Below are 20760 nucleotides of genomic sequence, written 5' to 3'. Positions count from 1 at the left end.
ATTAGGACAAAAGTGTCATTGTCTTGGTTTGTTGTGTGATGAGGGGGCCATTATTAAATATTTTTGGCCAGCTAAGAAGATGGCCAGTATTGGAACTAAAAAGGGTTTAGGAACAAACCAAAAGCGATAGATAATGGAGATATCTACTTAAATTGACAGAGAGTGACAGTGGGTGAGTTATGTCAAATGGACATGGTGCCTATTCCTCTTTGTTTTTTCACTTCACATTTATTATATCCAATGAACCTTTTTTACCTTTGCTATTTCGTACTGTTACTATTCATTGAGGGAGCTAGCGAGGATCATTATTATTATTACTGAACACCACAGAACAAAAAACAAAACACACTATTATTGGAAATAGGAAATAACTTTTTTTCAACTAAAAATTAATAAACATGATTTCCTTGAATTTCTACTTCGCATTCTCCTTAATTTTTTATTATTCATTATTTTGTTGGCTGATTGTTGTTTTTTTTTTTTAAATGTTCAATAGCAAAATTATTGATAATTAATGTTGCTTTTCTTTTTGGTGGATTGTGCCAAAAAAAGCCCAATAGTTACAGTAGCCCAATCAGGCTTCAACAATGCTGTCATTTAAAGCCCAAGACCAAAAGAGCCCAAGCGTGGCAAACCTCCTGGATCGAAACATGTAACATATTTTTGTCTAAAAAAACAACAATATGTAGCCTATGGTATCTCCCATGACTTAAAGATTATTGCTAGGAGTTGACACATTTTCTTTTTCCAGATGGTTTAGTGGATATGGGAAGTCCTATACCTGAGAACAATTTTTTTAGGCTCAGTTTCTTTGTTAATAATTGTTCTGGCCTAATACAACAAGAGTTGGAGGTCTATCAAGCGTCCACTCGATCTTCTCTAGAGAGATTTTGACAGCTAGTGGAAGTTTCTGAAGGGTTGGGTCCTAGAATAAGGGGTCCACCCGAACGAATAGGGATAAAGGAGATGTATCTACCCCTCTCTCCAAGTACATCATCATTACCCTAACCTAGTCGCCTCTTTGTACAGACGCTAACTTAAGTATCGGAGCGTCCTTGCAGGTGGCTCCACCTGCCAACCAACCGACGACCCACTGGCGCAACTTCTCACTTTAGAACTCGCGTTCAGGTCCTGATCTGCATTCCAATACCTTGCAATCAACTGACTCAGTGAATTACCGAATAATAGCGCCATATGTGGGAATTTGACATGCGCTGAGGATGGAGGTTTTCCTCCACTCGGAGGATGAGCTAGGAGAAGGCGCGAACAGTGAATGAAAGGGGGTCGCCTCATGAGTAGGCTGTGCACAGGTACCTCTTGAAAGTGGCAGCCGACCCCCTTCGACCAGCCGATCCCCGGGAAGTCGCCCTTCTGGGGAAACAGGCAGTGACAACTCCCGAATCATGCAAGAGCTTAGGCATAGGGTCTAAAACCTCAACAAAGAGCTGGCAGCGAGGGACCGCTATAATCCTGAGGCTAGCCGAGACGCTCGTTCGCATGCAGAGGCCCAGCCGAGCTATTCATGCACCCGATTCCCACAGAGGAGGTCGAAAGAACGGCAGTGCCCAAGGGAGACGAACGACGAGCACGATCAGACTGACGGTCGCACCCAGTTCCATCACTCCTGACACAAGTCGAGAAGCTGGGAACGAAGGGAGGAGCGAAGAAGGAAACGTCGAGACCCCGTCGTGATCGGTGCCACCCCTTTCCATTCTTCCATCCTCAAAGTCCGATTACCTAAGAACTTCGATAAGCCGACAGACATGAGATATGATGGTACCAAAGATCCACAGGAGCACATCACGACCTTCGAGGCCAGGATGAATCTAAAGGGCGTGGGAGACACAGTCAGCTTATGGGCATTCCCCGCAACCCAGACGGACAATCTGTTGGTTCAACTCCCTCTCACAAGGCTCCATAACTACTTTCTCAGATATCTGTCAGAAGTTTCTATCCCAATTCACCACTCGGATCGCCAAGGCAAAACGCCCGATCAATCTCTTAGGGATGACATAACGCGTTAGTGAGCCTACGAGGAAGTACCTGGACCATTTCAATGATGAATACTTAGAAATAGATGGCCTTACAAACTCCGTGGCCAGCTTGTGCCTGACGAACGACCTGGTGAATGAGGACTTCCAGAAGCACCTAACCACCAATTCCGTTTGGACAATATAGGAGATACAATGTGTGGCGAGAGAATACATAAATAATGAGAAAGTTAGCCAGGCGGTGGCTGCCGATAAACGACATCTAGCCGCCCAGTCTTCCCACTAGATCGCCAACTCGAAAAAATCACGGGACGCCCCAAGGGAGATGACAATTGGAAGGCCATTTAAACCGCTCCTATGGATAGGGAAGTTTAAGAACTACGCATCCCTAACTTCCCCAATAGCGGAGATTTTCCAGCAAATTGTGGATAAAGATATTTTGCCTAAATCGAGGCAGTTAAAAGACATGACAAGGGAAACAAGAGCCTCTATTACGATTACCACAAGGGCTTTGGACATAAGACGCAAGACTGCTTCGACCTAAAAGACGCATTAGAGCAGGCCATCTGGGAAGGGAAGTTAAGCAACTTCTCTCGGTTCATCCGGGAACCGAGGAGGAAAGAAAGGGATCAATCGGAAGAAGACCAAGGTCGGGATGTCAAGCTGAAACAAAGCATTCTGAAGAACGCGGACTCGGGTCCTACGGTGGTAGTGGATGTTATGGTTGGAATAAGTGCCCCACCAAAATCGAAGTTGGCGGCAAAGAAGGAAGCTAAGGTACTTGCCATTATGATTGGGAGGAAACCTTCCCCAAGGGAACCTCCCGAAATATCATTTGGTCTCGGGGACTAGTAGTGTGACGACCTACCCGAGGACCCTCCAATGGTGGTTACTGCGAGAATTGGGACAGATTTGGTCAAGCGAATTCTAGTCGACACAGGGGTCGGCTCGAACATTATGTTCCAAAATGTGTTTGATGCTCTGGAGCTGAAAGAAAGCGGCCTCAAGGACTACCGCCATGAGGTTGTGGAGTTAGTTGATAACTACATTAAGCCAGACAACTCCCTTGTCTTGCCGATCTGCATAGGATCTAAATCGAGTAAGAAGTTTGCCATGGCCAAGTTCGTAGTCCTGAAGGACTCCATAGTCTATAATGTCATCCTCGGGTGAAGAACAATCAATAACCTGCTGGCGGTCATTTGCACCAAATTCCTAATAATAAAGTTCATGGTGGACGACGGATCAGTAGAGACGATTTGGGGAGACCTGGAAATGGCCATCACTTGTGATAACGCCAGTTTGTCCTTACGAAGAAGATCCAAGGAAGTAATCGGCGTCTTCTTGGCAGACTTGGACTCAAGGATCAACGAGCATCCTAGGCCGAACCCCCAAGACGCCTTAGAAAAATTCCAAGTAGGGAAAACAAAGGACAAATTCATATTTGTGAATTGTAACCTACCTTACAAGCTGAAAAGACAGTTGGTCGAGGTCGTCCGAGCTAATGGAGACCTCTTCGCCTGGATCCCTATCGATATGTCGGGTATAGACCCAGAGTTTCTGTCCCACCACTTGGTCGTGAAACCGGGGGCAAAGAACATCGCGCAGTAGAAGCGAAGGATGTCCACGGAAAGAGCAGACGAGGTGGCTAAGCAGACGGCTAGCTTATTGGAAGTCGGCTTTATCAGAGAGTTGGACTACTTCACATGGCTGTCGAATGTGGTTCTCGTGAAGAAGGCAAATAGAAAATGGAGGATGTGCGTAGACTACTTGGACCTCAACAGGGACTATCCAAAAGACTCGTTTCTCCTCCCCAATAGAGACGCATTGGTGGATGTGGCGGCAAGATGCAAGTTCCTGAGTTTCATGGATGCCTACTCAGGATACAATCAGATCCCGATGCACTGACCTGGTGAGGAGAAGACGGCGTTCATAACGCCAGGCGGGACATATTGCTACAAGGTCATGTCATTCGGACTAAAAATGCGGGGGCGACCTACCAAAGACTGATGAACAAGGTCTTCAAGGACCACATAGGAAAGTCGGTGAAAGTTTATGTCGATGACATGCTTGTCAAAATGGCAGAACCGGGGTCTCTGGTGGCTGACTTGCAGGTCGTTTTTTATTCCCTCCGAGAACACAATATGAGGCTAAACTCCCCTGAAATGTGCTTTTGCCATGGAGGTAGAGAAGTTTCTAGGATTCATGATCACCCAGAGGAGGGTAGAATCCAACCTAGACAAATGTGAAGCTGTGCAAAGGTTAGCAGAAAGGCTGATGGCTCTTACCCATTTCCTTGGCGCTAGGGGTGATCACAGGTATCACCGTATCGGGTACCCGATTACCTGTCCGAATCCGAAGCGAACTAATTAAATTAGTTCTGAAACTAACAGGTAATCGGGTCCAACCCAACCCAAACCAATGGCTCTCTCTAGTAATTGGTTGAGGTAACGATTTTGGGAGTGCGGAACCTGAACTAACCCGTGGACTCAACCATGTGTTAATTAAATAAAAAAAATAAAAATTTAAAATATTTGCCATGATTCTAACCCAGAAACCCTAACCTAAACACATATTGCAGCGGCGCCCTCATCCATGGAATAAACCCTAGCAGAGCTTCCTCAATCCTCACCACCTCACCGTTACTCACGCAACCAAATCAGCAAAAGCTTCCTCTGTGTCGTTGGTATATCCTTCGTAATCTTCGTCAGCATCGTCTTCTCCATCGTCTTCTCTGGTAACGGCAGCGTCGTCTTCTCCATCAACGTCATCTTTTTCAGCAGCCAGCTTTGTCTTCCATCAGCGTCATCCTCTCTAGTAGCTAGCTTCGTCTTCCGTCAATGTCATCCTCTCCAGTAGCTAGCTTCGTCTTTCGTTAGCATCGTCCTTTCCAGTAGCCAGCTTCCTCCAGTGTGCGTCAACGTCTATAGCGTCATCTACTAGTCAACAACACTGTTACCTCCATCTGTGGTGGTCGTCTTCTCTAGTTAGGTAAGCGTTAATTTTTTATTTATGTCATCTATTAAAGTGTTAATTGTTTTACTCTCTGTTTAATTTTTGTTTATGTTATCTATTAAAGTGATAATTTTTTTGTTCAATTTTCTTGGTTTGTTTAATTTTTTGTTGAAATTATAAATTTTTTGTTCTTGTTGATACTTTTTTTTTTCAATTTTTACTGTTATGAGTTCTTGTAAAATACTACAATGTATAAAAATTATGTGTAATTAATGGTTCTGTACTTTTGTCATGTGTTTCGTAGCTTTAAAAATGGAAAAAAAACTAACCCTGTAAGCTACACTGTTGTTGGAAGCACTTGTTCTCCAAGTGCAGCCACTCCCACTGCCATTGACGATGGTATTTCGGGTGGAACATCGCAAAGTCCAGCTCTCCCACCATTGCATGCCTCAAATCCTTCATCAGAACCTGATGCACAAACACAGACCAAAGCTGCTGGAGTTATTGGTGAGCCTCTAAAAGAGGTAAAACAAAAATCCAGTAAGGCACCTAGTAGTGTTTGGGCTCATTTTTCTAAAAGTTCTCCTAATGAAGCCTTTTGCAATTATTATAAAAAAAATATGCATGTAATAGTTATAGTCATGGTACAACAAACTTGCATAAACATTTAAGAATTTGCACTAAAAATTCTCATAAGCAAGTTGAAAAGGGGAAGAAAACTATTGCACTTGGGAGCCAATTTAAGGATGACCTTAATGCTGTTACTAAGCTTGTTGATTTTAATCAAGAGCAAACTCGTCTTGCTCTTGCAAAGATGAAAATTGTTGATGAACTTCCTTTTAAATTTATTGAGGCTCAAGGCTTTAGAGAATTTATGAGTGAATCACAACCTAGGTTTAAGATTTACTCACGTTTCACAATTGCTAGAGACTGTATGACTTTGTTTAGATATGAGAAAGAGAGGTTAAGAAAGATGTTATTTGAAAATTATCAAATGATTTTTTTTACTATCGATACTTGGACCTCAATTCAGAATTTAAATTATATGTGTGTGACTGCGCATTATGTTGATGAATCTTGGACATTGCATAAAAAAATATTGAATTTTGGTTTGATTATTGATTATAAGAGTGAGACCATAGGGAGAGCCTTAGAACAATGCTTACAAAAGTGGGGTAATAGAATGATATGTTGTGTAACTGTTGATAATATTAGTGCTAATGATGTTGCAAATTTGTATTTACTTAGAGGCATGGATGATTGAAATGGGTCAACATTGTTAAATAGTAATTTCATACATATGAGATATTGTACTCACATATTAAATCTAATTGTCGGTGATGGTATAAAGGACATTGATAGCTCAATAAGTAAAATCAGAATTGCATGCAAGTTTGTTACCTGCTAGGATGCAAGCTTTTAATAAGTGTGTTCTAGAGGCTAGTATAACTTGTAAGACTATGGTAGTGTTAGATGTGTCTACTAGGTGGAACTTTACCTATTTAATGCTAGATGCTGCTAAGAAGTTTGAATTAGTTTTTAGTCGGCTTAGCTATCAAGACTCATTTTATTTGTTAGTGCTTGAGTCTGAAGGAGGACCTCCTGATGCTAATGATTGAAAAAGGGCACGTTTGTTTGTGAAGTTCTTAAAAATATTTTATGATACAACTCTTACTTGGTTCTTTGAATGTTACATGTAATAAATTTTTCAATAAATTGTGTGATATTCAAAAAACTTTGAATAAGTGGAGAAAGAGTAATGATGTTAGTTTGCAAAAGATGGCGACACAAATAAAAGTGAAACTAGATAAATATTAGGAGGGTAATGGCATAAATTAATTTCTTTTTGTGGTTATTTTTCTTGATCCTCATTACAAGTATGAGTATGTTGAATTTTGTCTTAATAGAGTGTATGGGTTGAATCAAGCCAAAGATATGTTAAAAAGTTGAAGGATATCATTCATAAGCTGTTTGAGTATTACTCCATGATATATCCCCTTTCGAATGGTAGTTCTTCTGGTAGTTTCAATTCTAGTATTGCCTCTCATGATCATGGAGTTGGTGGTGAAAATACAAATGAAGAGGAAGATGACTTCGAGGATGAGTTTAGATTGAAAGTTAAAAAAAAAAAAAGTAAGGTGAGGTCAAAAGGAATAAGTTGAAAAGATACATGGAAGATGATGTGGAGGATAACATTCCCGGTTTTGACATTTTGCGTTGGTGAAAATTGAAATCAATGAAGTATTATGCTCTTGTTCACATGGCTAGGCATTTGTTGGCTATTTCCGTCTCTACCGTATTTTCTGAGTCGGCATTTAGTACTAGTGGTCGTGTGCTTGACCAATTTAAAAGCTCTTTAAGTCCTTCTACTATTGAGTCTCTAATTTGTTCACAAAATTGGTTGAGGACTAAGAGAAATGCATGATTTAAAGAAAGAACTTGAGAACTAAGAAAAACGTGAATTAGGTAATTATTTTTAAATTATATTTCTTTAAATTATTATGTAATTATTGTTATTATTGAGTTTCTAATAATAATTTAATTATTGTTAATGTAGAGCTTTTAGCATTAACAATATCTAATCAAGCCGTTGGAGTTGATGGTATTTACAACAATGAGGTTAATATTTTTTCACTAATTATTTGTTTGTTGAATTACTTTCAATTAATCAATTTCATATATTGACATTAGCTAATTATATATTGATTTTTTGAAGATCACAACTCTTTTCTTGAACATACTTAATTGATGGAATGAAGGATTATGGAGTGAAGACTTTGAAAGATTATTTCTTTGAAGGATTATTTCTATTGCACTTTTGTATTTAGCTTTTAATATGTTTGGTGTTTAATATGTTTGGATTTTAATGTGTTTAGTATTTAATATGTTTGAATTTTAATGTGTTTAGTTTTTAATGTATTTGGTATTTAATATGTTTGGATTTTAATGTGTTTAGTTTTTAATGTGTTTGGTGTTTAACATGTTTAAATTATTTCTATTTATTTTACATGTTTATTGTATTTAAAGAATTTTTAAGATAAAAATTTCATTTTTTTTTATTTTTTTTATGAATTTCTGTTTTATTGGGTATCCAATTATTTGAACCGAACCAATCCGTTCTTAATCGATTTGGTTTGGTTCGGGTACATACACACAAAAAAAAAAAAACGTAAATCCGAACCAATTATAATTCAATTAGTTCGGTTCTAATTTTACCTCAAACCCGAACCAACCCGACCCGTGATCACCCATACTCGGCAGTCAAAGCACTACCTTTTTTTAACCTGATGAAAAAGGGGATAGCCTTCGAGTGGGACCCAACATGCGAAGAGGCCTTTAATCACTTTAAGAGGGTATTGTCGACGCATCCCATACTCAGAAAGCTGAAGGAAGGGGAGCTCTTATACCAGTACCTCACGGTAACGGAAGAGTCTTTAGCCGTCACTTTGGTTTGTAAGGAAGGTAAACAGCAGCAACCTGTATACTTCATAAGTAAAGTGCTCCAAGGGGCAGAGCTAAGGTATACAAGGTTGGAAAAGGTGGCTTTCACCCTGTTGATTTCCTCCCGGAGACTAAGGTAATATTTTCAGGCACATTCGATCACAGTAAGAACCGACTAGGCGATCAAGAAGATATTGTAGAAGCCCGATCTGACATGGTGGATGATGATTTAGGCAATAGAGCTATCCCAGTACGACATTTAGTACAAGCCTCGCCATGCCATTAAAGCCCAAGAAATGGTCGACTTGCTAGCAGAAGTAGTTGGAGACCCCCCAGATTTCAAGCACACGGTGGAAGCTCCACGTAGGCAGAGCGTCCAACCAATCCTTTGGTGGAGCGGGAATAATATTAGAAAACTCAGAGGGGGTAACCTATGAGCAGTCTATCAAATTCGAGTTCTAGGTCTCGAATAACCATGCATAGTACGAAGCCATTATTAGGGGCTTAAAGTTAGTAAAAGAATTCGGCATGGAGAGACTCAAAATTAACAATGACTCGCAGGTCGTAACAGCTCAAGTGAACGGAATGTACTAAGCTCGGGACCCGACGTTGCATAAGTACCTAGAAAAGAATAAATAGCTGTGTTGGAGTTTTGATGAGGTAGTTGTGCAATACGTTCCCAGGGAAAGGAACGCTTGAGTAGACCTGCTGTCGATACTAGCCAGCACCAAACCCGGCGTAAAAAATCGATCCCTCATTTAAGGCTTGGCGAAAGAGCCATCGGTAGTTTTATGCGTCACCCAGGACCAAGACTAGGAGCCCCCCTCTTGGATAGACCCAATCCAGCGATTCCTTGAAAAGGAAAGTCTACCCGAGAACACGGAAGAAGCCAAGCTCGTGCGAAGGGAGGCCACCAAGTATATGATAGTGCATGGCCAGCTATATAACAGAGGGCTTAATCAGCCTTTGTTGAAATGTTTGTGACCCAAGCAGACAGAATATGTCTTGAAGGAGGTACATAAGGGATGCTGTGGGCATCACATTGGTAGGAAATCTCTAGCTCAGAAGCATAGGTCTTGGTATCCAGCAACGATTCTCTTCTATAGAACACCTTTAGAGTAACGAGCAGGTGGAGGTGGCGAACAAGGTCATTCTAAAAGAGTTGAAGAAGCGCCTGGAGTAGAGGAAATGTTTTTGGGCAGACGAGCTACCCTCAATCCTCTGGTCCTATAGGATGATACTATAGTTTGCCACCGGAAAAATGTCCTTTCGTCTTACCTACATGGTAGATGCTTTAATTTCAGTCGAGATAAGGGAACTCAGTCCGAGGCTCCTTTTAGGGGGAGGTGACGAGGCAGTTGAAAAGGACTTAGTAGATGAAACAAGGGTGATGATCCACTCGTCGGAAGCAGCACTGAAGTAGAGGATAGGCTACGTTACAATTGTAAAGTGGGTAATAGAAGATTTGAAGAAGGAGATTTAGTCTTATGGTGCAATGACATTGGGCCACCGGCACCAGGGGAAGGAAAGTTATCTCCCAATTGGGAAGGCCCCTACAGGGTGAAAACAGTACAAGGGAAAGGCGTATACAAACTAGAACGGCTAGACGAGAAGGAACTTCCGAGAACTTAGAACGCGGCGAACCCAAGGAGATTCTACTCGTGAAGGGCAATGCTTCTCACGTCCTAACAATCTCCCGAGCATGATTTGGTTATACCTCATTATTTTTCATCCTTATTTTATTGCTTTCGATTTGCCTATGCCTTGTTTTAGCTTTACTTTTATCACACACTTTCTTGTACTGTTGAAGTATAGTTTATAAAAAGAAGCTGTAGTCTTTTCCCTTGCCGTCAGCCCAAAACGGCAGCAAAGGGTTTTGATAAGACCCGTTTTTTAATAAAATTCCCTTTTATTTTTTGGGAAAATCATTTCCAAGTTTTAACTACGGCTTCCTGAAAACTGATCAACCCGAGAGCCCCCTATGCGAGAAAAAATGGATATCCATTGAAATACGATTAAACGGCCAAATTAGCAAAAATATCACACGACTAAATGACCAAACTAGATAAAACATGCTAATGAATCTACAAATTCAAAAGTTTACAAATCACAAGTTCAAAGGTCTACTAACAGGGCAATAAATCAATCCAACAACAAAAAAGCAGCTAAATAGTTCAATTATAACAAAGAGAAATAGTTTGACTATAGGAGCAGAAGCAGCTACTTCCTCGGCATATCCATACTCTTGCCATCTTGGATGATTTTGAAAGATCCAATGGTAGAAGTATCAAAACTGAGAGCAAGGAGAATCACTTGGGCTTTCATCGCCTCTTCGGTAGTAAAAATGGCATCCCAAATATCCTTTATAATCTCCTTGTTCTTTTTCTGCATGTTGGTGGCCTCAAGGCGAGTAGAATCTGTCGACTTCATGGCCTCAGGCAATTCTTTCTTAAGTTCCTTGACCTTGTCCTCTGCTGCGATGGCCCAACCTTGAACATCATTGATTTGCTTCAGGAGGTTGATATCTCGATCAGTCAGGCACTAGATTCCTCTCTGGCCTCCTTCAACTGCTTTCGACACCTGCCAACTTGGTCCCCATAGTTTCTCCCTCAACATTCAACTTAGAAATTTCATGCTAAGCCATCCTATGTTTCTCCTTCAGAGTCTGGCACTGGGTTAAGACCGATTCCACTTTCCTCATGATGGCAGCAGCTCAGAGAAGGCTCCAATATGTCCACTTGGCCTGAGCTGCCAAGTCTTCATCACGGAAGAAACTTTCGGTACCCAGCAGCAGTTGGGAGTCAATGATAGTGCCTGCGTCGAAGTATTTTTCCATCACGAAGAGGAGTTGTCCTGGACTAGACCTAGCTTTCCTTTTCTTAGGATTGGGGATTTCCAACACATCATTCCCCCCTTCCCGACCTCCCGAGGAATGCTTAACCACAACTCCCTTATCCTGGTCAACCTTACTGTGTCCAGGATGAGGTTCAGGTTGAGGCTTGGACACCGGCTCGTCAAGCTGGGGAACCTTCTCTCGAGCTTCAGGAAAACTGGTGGCATTGTTGTCTCCGTCAAGGAAAAAGTGGGTCATCAAGCGACTAAGGGTAGTGTTCCCAACGGCCATCTCAACTGCAAGAAAAAATTAAATGAGGTTACCAAGTCGTAAGGAAAATAAAAGCAAAATAAATCGAGAAAATAGAAGAATAATAACGGGATTGAATACTCTACTTACCTATGTAATCTCGGTCAACATCTCGATCACCCATCAAAAGATGTAGGTTAAGTGGATTAGAGCTAAACACGGCCAACATAATGTCAGAAATCTGCTAGTTCTGCCGACCTATGCCCTCGTAGGTCACTTTGATTAAGTAGTTGGAGTTAGCGCAAAAGCTCCAGTAGGTTAGGATACGCCTCTCCCCCTCAAGGGTGAGCCAAAAAAGGTGACGACCTCGAGTTGGACTCACTTTGAAAAAAAGTTTCTTTAAAACCATAGAAGGAATTTTCGAAGAGGCTGAAGATCCTCTAGTTTTGCACAGCCTGAAAAGAGAGATACCCCTTCTTATGCTTGTCCTCTCGGGAAGGATTTGTGAGTAGGAAAAAGAAAAGGAAGACCTCGACGGTAGCCGGGAGTTTCAGGTACTTGCAAGCCATCTCGAAGCACCGGATAGTAGCCCAACTATTCGGGTGAAGTTGCGAGGGAGCAACATCAGATCTATTTAAGAGTGCTTGGCCAAAAGGGAAAAGAGGAAGCCGGACGCCAAGAACAGAAAACATGGGCTTGTACATCCACATCCAGTCAGGAACACGAGGGGCATCAAGATTAAGATGGCAGATGCGTTCCCAAGGACTCAGGACTAAAAGCTCGTAGTCCCTCTCCTTGGGACCACCACCGCATATTCCTCCTACATCGCGGAGCTCCTGCAGTTCCTCTGTGGTCACTCTGGAGGCTGTATTCGTCATGTCGGAGGTACACCATACATAACGATTCATCGAGTGAGGTCGCATAGTCATACCTATAGTGGGGGCACCACTTAAGTTAATCACAAGGCTACAGGAAGATCTTAGGCCTAAACTAAGTCATTCTACAGTAAACCACCCTAGCATAAGCTACGAAAGGGACACCTATGGCACCCCCTAAGAAGTACCAAACAATGCAGAATAAGAAACAATAGCCATAAGAAAGCAGAGCAATAATGGCAGAAAATAAACAAAATGGCAGAAAAGATGATCACTTACCAGTATCTGCAATGCAGGAAGGCGCTGGAAGCAGGCAATGGCAATCCCCTCGCAATAGCAGCGTGAAATCCACAGGCAGAGATGAAAGCAGCAGTCGCAGAGAAGAAAACGAGTGAGTGGCGGTGGCAGTTATGGAAAAGGAAGGGAAGAGTAGAAATGGTAATGTAAAGTAAAGGTGGTAACTGTAACCGTAGAAAAAGAAGTGTGAAAGATCAGGGGCAAAGTTGACCTTTTCACGTGATTTTAAGTCACACTTAAGTGCATTTAATGCTTTGTGCGCAATAATCAAAGCGACGCCCTCAAAATGGGTGTTGGGGGCAACTCGCATGCGCGAGGAAGCCTCTAGAAGCCCAGACCCATGATGACGAACCCATGCTGCGTAGAGGCTATCATTACGAGAACACGAGTAGGTGAATGCGCCAGTCGTGGATCTCACGCCTTGACGCATTTAGGGCACTATTCTGGCCTAAACCAAGAAGAACTGGAGGTCCATCAAGCAGACACGCATCTCGTACGTACGAGGAGACGCCTTCCATGTGACTCGATCTTCTCTAAGGAGATCTTGACAGCCGGTGGAAGCTTCTGAAAGGCTAGGCCCTAGCAAAAGGGGGGCCACCTGAATGAATAGGGATAAAGGAGAGGGACCTACCCCTCTTCCTAGGTACGTCATCATTACCCTAACTTAGCCGCCTCATCGTACGGACGCTAACTTAAGCATCAAAGTGTCTTTGCAGGTGACTCCAACCGCCGATCAACCGACGACCCGCTGGCGCAGCTCCTCACTTCAGAACTCGCGTTCAAGTCCCGATCCTCATCCCAATACCTTGCAATCAACTGACTCGGTGAACTACCGAAGAATAATAAAATATCTAGTCATTATTTTCTTGGTCCATAGCATATATATTTTTAATAAAAGGAATTAGAATTAGTTCTTAAATTACAATCACCAAGCAAGGAAGGATCGTGGTTCCCCTAATTTTTTTAACAAAAAATTAATAATTTTAAGTGTATAAAGTTATTATATATTATATGATTTTATTTTTTATTAAAAAAATAGAATAAATAATTATCGTATATAAATAATTATTAAATTATTGAATTCAAAAGCAAGTAATAATTCTAAAATTGAGAAAAAATATTATTGTCAATCACTTTTCGATTAAATAAATTTCTAAATCTTTAAACATTTAAATTAATTTTTTTCTTTTAAATATTTTTTAAATTTTATACCTATTATCATATAAAAATTCTTTAATATTTTTAAAAACATTAACATTTAATTAGATGTTAAAAAAAATCTTTATATATTATAGTACCTACATAAAAGTAAATTATTTTAACATTTATTTATTTATCTCATGATATTAAAATTATAACATATTATGTAAATTCATTAAAATATTATATTTTATATATTTTATTTAATAATATGTTTTAAATACATATAACAAAATTATTACAACAACTTATTTATATTATGTTATAGCATATTTTTTTATGATATGAAGCATAAAAATATAATTTACTGTCACAATAATACTCTACAAAGTAAACTAATTAAAAAAATAGATAATTTTTATATTTTATTGAATCTAAACTCAAAAGGAAAATTTTTCAAGAACTAAGATAAATTTTTTATATAGCAAGCCCTTATTAGCATTTTTTTAATTAAAAGAAAATACTAATCATGATTACATATATTACTAAATATACAATTTATATTTGATTATACAATATTTTAATTTTCGGTCCATCCTTTATTAAATTTCTGGATCCATCCCTGGTTTTGAAAATCAAATTGGTGATCCAATTGGTAGAGTTAGCAGTTTAAAGATTTAAAAGTTCAACCGAAATATAACTAGGTTGAGTCAAAAATAATAAAATAATACATTTAAGTGTAAAATACATAATTTTTTTAAAAAAATATTTTTTTATTTTATCATTTTAAACTGGTTAACTACTAAATATTCGACTAGTTCAACTAAGTAAACGATTTTTAACCAGTTCATTGTTAATCAATTTTTATCCTGAACCGAATCGATTTGATGACCAAATTGTCAATTTTTGATCCAGTTCTCAGAACAATGCATACCACCCTCTAACGCTTATAATACATTTTCATAGTTATATTCTGATACTGTTTAACTAGGTTTTTAGTAGCTATAAAATACTTAATTTTTCTGCCTTTGGTTTTATAAGTAAAGTATTGTTTTTGTCTGTAATGTTTATATTTTTCTTTAAAATTATCTCTAACGTTTAATTGCATTCAATTTTACCCTTAACATTTTCGAATTTTAGCAAAACTACCCCTAGACGTTAATTCCGTCTAAATCACTAACGGAGCTAGGTGATCTGGCAATGTGAGAGTCTAACGTGGCAAGAATTGGCAACAATGGGTGCAAAAAAATTGAAATTACATAGTTGCCCCCCAATTAAACGTTTAACCTTCTCTTCTCTTCTTTGACTCACTCACACCACATCCTTTCGCACACCCTTTCACTCTCACATATTCTCTGTAAACAACAAAAATTAGGGAAAAAAAGACCGTCTTGCTCGACGACGACGTGACTCGCATCAGAAAGGAGACGCCATAGTCGGAGGCCCTCGCAGTGACGCATTGCAAGTGAGACACGATCATCGTCGTCCCTATTTTTTTCTTTCCTATTTTACGGTTTTGGGGTTCTTGATCATGTGTTCAAGTGTTTTTATTGTGTTTGGATGATGTTTTTTAAAATGCAAGGTCAGTTATTGTTTGTTGTTAGGGTTTAGTCCAATCCTTAATTAGTGCTATTTTTGTTGTCCTTCACCTTATTTTTGGTTTTTCTATGTTATTAAACATATGAAGCTCATATTTTTTTAATTTAATATTATTCCATGTTGGCTTTTTTATACAGTGTATTAGGATACCAATTTTTATTGTAATTTTTTTTCTTTTGTGGCTGATCTTGGTTATAACTGTGTATAAAAAATGTAATTCTAATATGGGATTTTAATTGCATAATAGGGTTAAGCATGAATTCTAGTACTATAAATCATGCAAAGGATGAATGTTCTTGTAGGAAGTTTCAGCTCACTGAGATGCCTTGTGCACATGCTGTTAGTGCTATAAATCATGCAAAGGATGAGATTGCCAAGTATGTTAATGTCTGTTATAAGAGAGAGAGAGGCATATGTTACTTGTTACCATATTTCGTTGGCCCTTGCAATGGAGAGCAGTTGTGGGAGATAAATGAGTATCCAGATGTACTGCTTTTAACCTATAAAAAATCGATAAGGAGACCAACCAAAAAAAGGTCAAGGGCTGAAGATGAGCCAACTGGTCCAAATATGTCCAGAGCGGGACAGGAACAAAGGTGCTCGGAATGTGATGCATTTGGGCATAACAAGAGGGGATATCCATGGAGACTTCCATTCATAAGTTCCAACTAGGGATAAGTACTATTTTAGTCTCTAAAGTCTAGAGTTAAAATAAAATTCATTCATAACCTTATTTTTAATTCAAAATTGTCCTCAACATTAAAATTATTTTTAAAATTGTCATTTTGACAATTTTACCCTTATCTCACTAACCCTATACTCTCATCTCTCTGATCCTAATCCTATCTTCATTTCTATCAACCTAACCAGACTAACTATCATACATACACATTCAGATGAAAAAAGAGTGAATGAGAATTTGGTATAGAAAAGACAGGGCCAGTGGGTTGAAGGCCGTCGTCACCGTCGACGCAGTAGAAAGAGGGAGTATGAGCAATAACGGCGGTGGTTTCAGATCTTCTTTACTTCTGCAGTCTCCACCGTCATCATTGACTTTATCGCTGCATTAGATGCAGGCAGATTCTCCAACTACCCAAATGCGTTCATCTCTGCAATAGCCGGCAACAGAGGCTGTGGATTACTTCTGTCGCCATCGTCGTAGTATAGCTCGAAGGCAACACCAACTTCACGATCGGCATCATCGCTAAGGCCACTAGAAAAAGAAAAGAAGAAGCAGACTATCTCTGTTTGTCTTTCTCTACCTCGCGTGGTCTCTCTCTGCCTCTCATTCTCTTGTTTTTCTCTCTGCGGCGGCGGCGACTCTTCCGTAAGCCGGCGTCGTGCTATCCTTCTCCTCTTTCTTCTTTCTTCTTCTTCTCCCTGTCACTCTATTTCTCTTTTCTCTTTGTCCTAATTTTTTTTCTTTCTTTTTTTCAAAAAATAAAAATGAATGATGTGTGCTATTTTTGTTGCTAAATTTGATGTTGTTGTTGTTGAATTTGAATGTGTTATTGTTGGTGATGGATTAAATTGATAATTGTTTGAATTTAAATAATAAATTATTATTTTTGAACGTTGTGTTCTTGAATTTGATTATTGGTATTTGGTGGGAGTAAGGGGGTGGTGATGGTAGTAAGAGTGGGGTTGGTGGATAAAGAGATTGGAGTTAGAACAAATGCAAGGGCAATTTTGTCCATAAAAGTCAAAAAGATGATTTTAATATCAAATGAAACTTTGAGGACGATTTGAATTGAAAAAAGGTTAGGGATGGATTCGATTTTGACCCTAGAGCTTAGGGACCAAAACAGTATTTATCCCTTTTCATTACTTATCCTACTTTATTTGTTTTCTTCTTTCCTATTTTTATCTAACTTGCAACTTCATTTTTGCTATTGTGGTTATAGAAAACTTCTAATGTGCAAACTCAAAGTTAAAGCACAAGCATGGCCAGATAAGCAGGAAAGAAGGAAAATGTTACAAATGAATCAAATACAAAAAAAAAGTGCTGCCAATACAAAGAAAATAAAGATAAGAGGAACAACTTCAGAAGCTACTAAGACAAGCAACAATCTGAACAAAAGTACAACCATAAGCAACCCAAATTCCTCCCAACGACAAAGTTCAACCCAACAAAGTGGAGTCATAAAGTAGCAATGATAGCACGAGGAATTAGTTAGGAATGAATTTATTTTTGGTATATCTATTTATTTTCTTATATCACTTTCTTTTGTTACTTATCTTCATGGACATGAATGTTGGCCTCTGATGTAATTTATGGATAGACCATCCAATATCACATCATTAGGATAATGGATTATAAATGTATTTTGTGGTATTACTATCGCTATATGATAACATTATTATGAAATCTGATGTTATTATGTTTGAATTTCTAAGAAAGTTTTCATTGTCAATTTGGTTATTTTATACATTAGCATAGACTATCAAACACTTATTATGTCGCTTAAGATTGTTCAGGAACATTTTCGAAAAAAAATGTCACATTTTAGAGACAAAATTGTACATAAGTTTTCGCATCAGGTACATAAATGAAGCAAATTTCAAACTTTAGGGATAACAGTAAAAAACTAGTTTTCGACTTAGGAACATTTTTAAAACATCATATGCCACTCAATTAAAATTTGCAGACAAAAGACAATACTCGTTACAACAATTTTTCCATGCCTCAACCCCTTCCCAAAATCTCCCATTCTTCTAGTATGGCAGCCTCACTATGGTCCCTTTTTACACAACAAATACAACAAGAAAAATATCATAATTCACCCTATAATCTTAAACACAGCAAGAATCTTCTATTTACAGTTGGTTTAGGCTAATTTAGCTTTCAAGGTACAAATTTTCATCTTCAATCTTGCAACCTCACCATTTTTCTTTGCTGCTACCTCACAATCTGCCCAAATAAAGAAAAAGTAGTCTTTTTCAATCTACAATAATATCATCCAACACTTAGTTAAACCACACCCAAATCAAAATTCTCCATCCACAAGAATCCAAAAATCCTAATCCCACAAGAATAGAAAATTTTACATCATAATTTATACAATCCTGGGTCATTTGAAGTTTTTTATTTCTTCAGAACAGGAGGTTCCCTATAGTGACACATTAGTATTTTTCAGCGCCTATAACTCTTCTGTGACGATACAGAACTTTAAAAAATCATGACTTTTTATCCGGTTTAACTGTTGAGAGAGAGCGAGAGAGATTTAAGAATTTTTAATAGTTTAAAAACGTTAAGAATAAAATTAAATACAATTAAACGTTAGAGATATTTAAAAAATATATAATTTAAAAAAAACATTTTATCTTTTTTTTTTTAAGTTTCATCCAAATAAAATTAATTTTTTTTTATTTAGTACCTACCGTAATTTCTTCCATTGAATATTGACATGACAAATTGAAATGTCGATATGACAAGACATGTATTACGTGCTACGCTAGTATTTAACGAAACAAAATAATGCATGGATTAAAACAAAAAAATTAAATAGATATTTTATAACTAAAACAAAAAATGGATATTTTATAGGATCAAAAACTTAGATGCAAAATTAGGGTTACTACCTCTCTTATAGTTGTGGAATTTAAATTTAGAGGATCAGAATATAAAATTGTAGCAAATATGTTTAAATATGGAAAAAACTTTAATTCCCGGAATACGCACCAAATGAAAACATTTCTGAAATACGCAGGGCCACCTCATGGGCGTCGTCCGCGAAATGGAGAAGCACGTCAACTCACTCTCGGCGGCCGCGAATTGGAGCTGACATGGGCAGCTTTCCCATTTTGTGCATGGCAGGAACAAAATGACCCACTCCACCCCCGGCGCACACGACTTGGACCATATCAAGATCTGCGCCAGCGAAATAGGGCAATTAGCTTGCGGCAGACACAAAATGGAGACTTGCTTTTGGGATTCAACACCTTCTTGCCAAGGGGTTATGAAATCACACTTCCACTGGATGATGAACAACCTGCCCCAAAGAAGCCTGTTGAATTTGAAGAAGCGATTAATTTTGTGAACAAAATTAAGGTAAAATGTTCTTGGGCCTAATTGGTTTTCTAATACAGACTCAGTTTCAATATAGAATGGGAAGTTCTAGTTGAATCTAATTCATCATTTTCATTCAGACCCGGTTTCAAGGTGATGATCGTGTTATTATGTTATAGCTAGGAAAAATTTTTATATTTGTCTTCCTATGTCATTTATATTAGTCTTAATATTTCTTTCAACGTTCATTTCAATCATATTATGGACTTCTTCAGGTTGCTGCACTTTTCCAAGAGCATCCAGATCTTCTTGATGAGTTTACTCATTTTCTCCCGGACACTTCCTCAGCAGCCTCTACTCATTATATTTCTGCTAGAAATTTTATGCTACGTGATAGGAGCTCTGCAATGCCAACTGTACGGCAAATGCATGTTGAGAAGGTTTATCTCAATATTTTTCTGTCCCCGAGATGCTAAGTCAAGGTGCCTGGAGGTTTCAGCACCTTTTGGTGGCTGCATTATTGCCCCTTCCATGAGATGCATGCTTCTAGTGTATTATTGTTCAGGCAACATACCTGTAGCACTTAATGATAGCTGTAGAAAGTTTAAAAAATCCATCCCTCTAACTTGCTATGATGTTACATTGGCTAAAGTATTATGTTGTTGAGAAGTAACTATTTCTAAATTGAACATTGCATTTGTTTACTTTTACTTAGGATGTTATTCTCACCTAATTATAAGTCTTTGGCTGATCTTTCTCCAAAGCATTAAAATCCTGAAGCCTTAAAGTAGCCTTTTGTCTTTTACTATCTTTCTCCAAAGCATTAAAACCCTGAAGCCACACAAAGCAATCCAATCTTAACAATGGAAAAATTTTTAGAGAGAAAGAAGGTTGTGAGGTTCAGACCAATCTCGGAGAGTTGGAGAAGAATGGAGATAATGCCTTCTTCCGTGGATGAAGCAACGTTTATATAGCCACATTGAGGTCCCAATTTGTGGGCAGTACACATGAGGTACCTCATCTCGCGTGTACTGACAGTGAAATGGATCCAATTCGTACCCGCCTCCCCAGAGTTTCCCAATTCATGGATGTCAGCCACTAATTGGCTTCCCCTCCATTTCGTTTGCGCCGCACCAGACATAGAAGCTGCCCGTGTCAGCTCCAATTCGCGGCCGCCAGGAGTGAGTTGACGTGCTTCTCCATTTCACGGACGACGTCTGTAAGATGGCCATGCGTATTTCAGAAACGTTTTCATTTGGTGCGTATTTCGAAAATTAAAATTTTTTCTATATTTAAATATATAAAAAAGCCAATTTTCCTTGCTCATAGATTAGTGTTTCTACGGCGATGAGATGTACCTACAAGGAACTTAGG

General features: G+C 38.8%; 1 protein-coding gene across 1 annotated transcript; it reads left to right on the top strand.

Moving 5' to 3' along the window:
• Positions 19063-20103, top strand: LOC110271441 (paired amphipathic helix protein Sin3-like 4). Its single transcript, XM_021122366.1, has 3 exons — positions 19063-19428; positions 19527-19550; positions 19662-20103. Exons 1-3 carry the CDS (start codon positions 19063-19065, stop codon positions 19860-19862), a joined length of 591 nt encoding a protein of 196 aa, XP_020978025.1. The 3' UTR covers positions 19863-20103.

The sequence above is a fragment of the Arachis ipaensis genome, chromosome B04 (assembly GCF_000816755.2).
Source record: "Arachis ipaensis cultivar K30076 chromosome B04, Araip1.1, whole genome shotgun sequence".
Lineage (NCBI taxonomy): Eukaryota > Viridiplantae > Streptophyta > Magnoliopsida > Fabales > Fabaceae > Arachis > Arachis ipaensis.
This window is presented reverse-complemented; position numbering and strand designations above follow the sequence as displayed.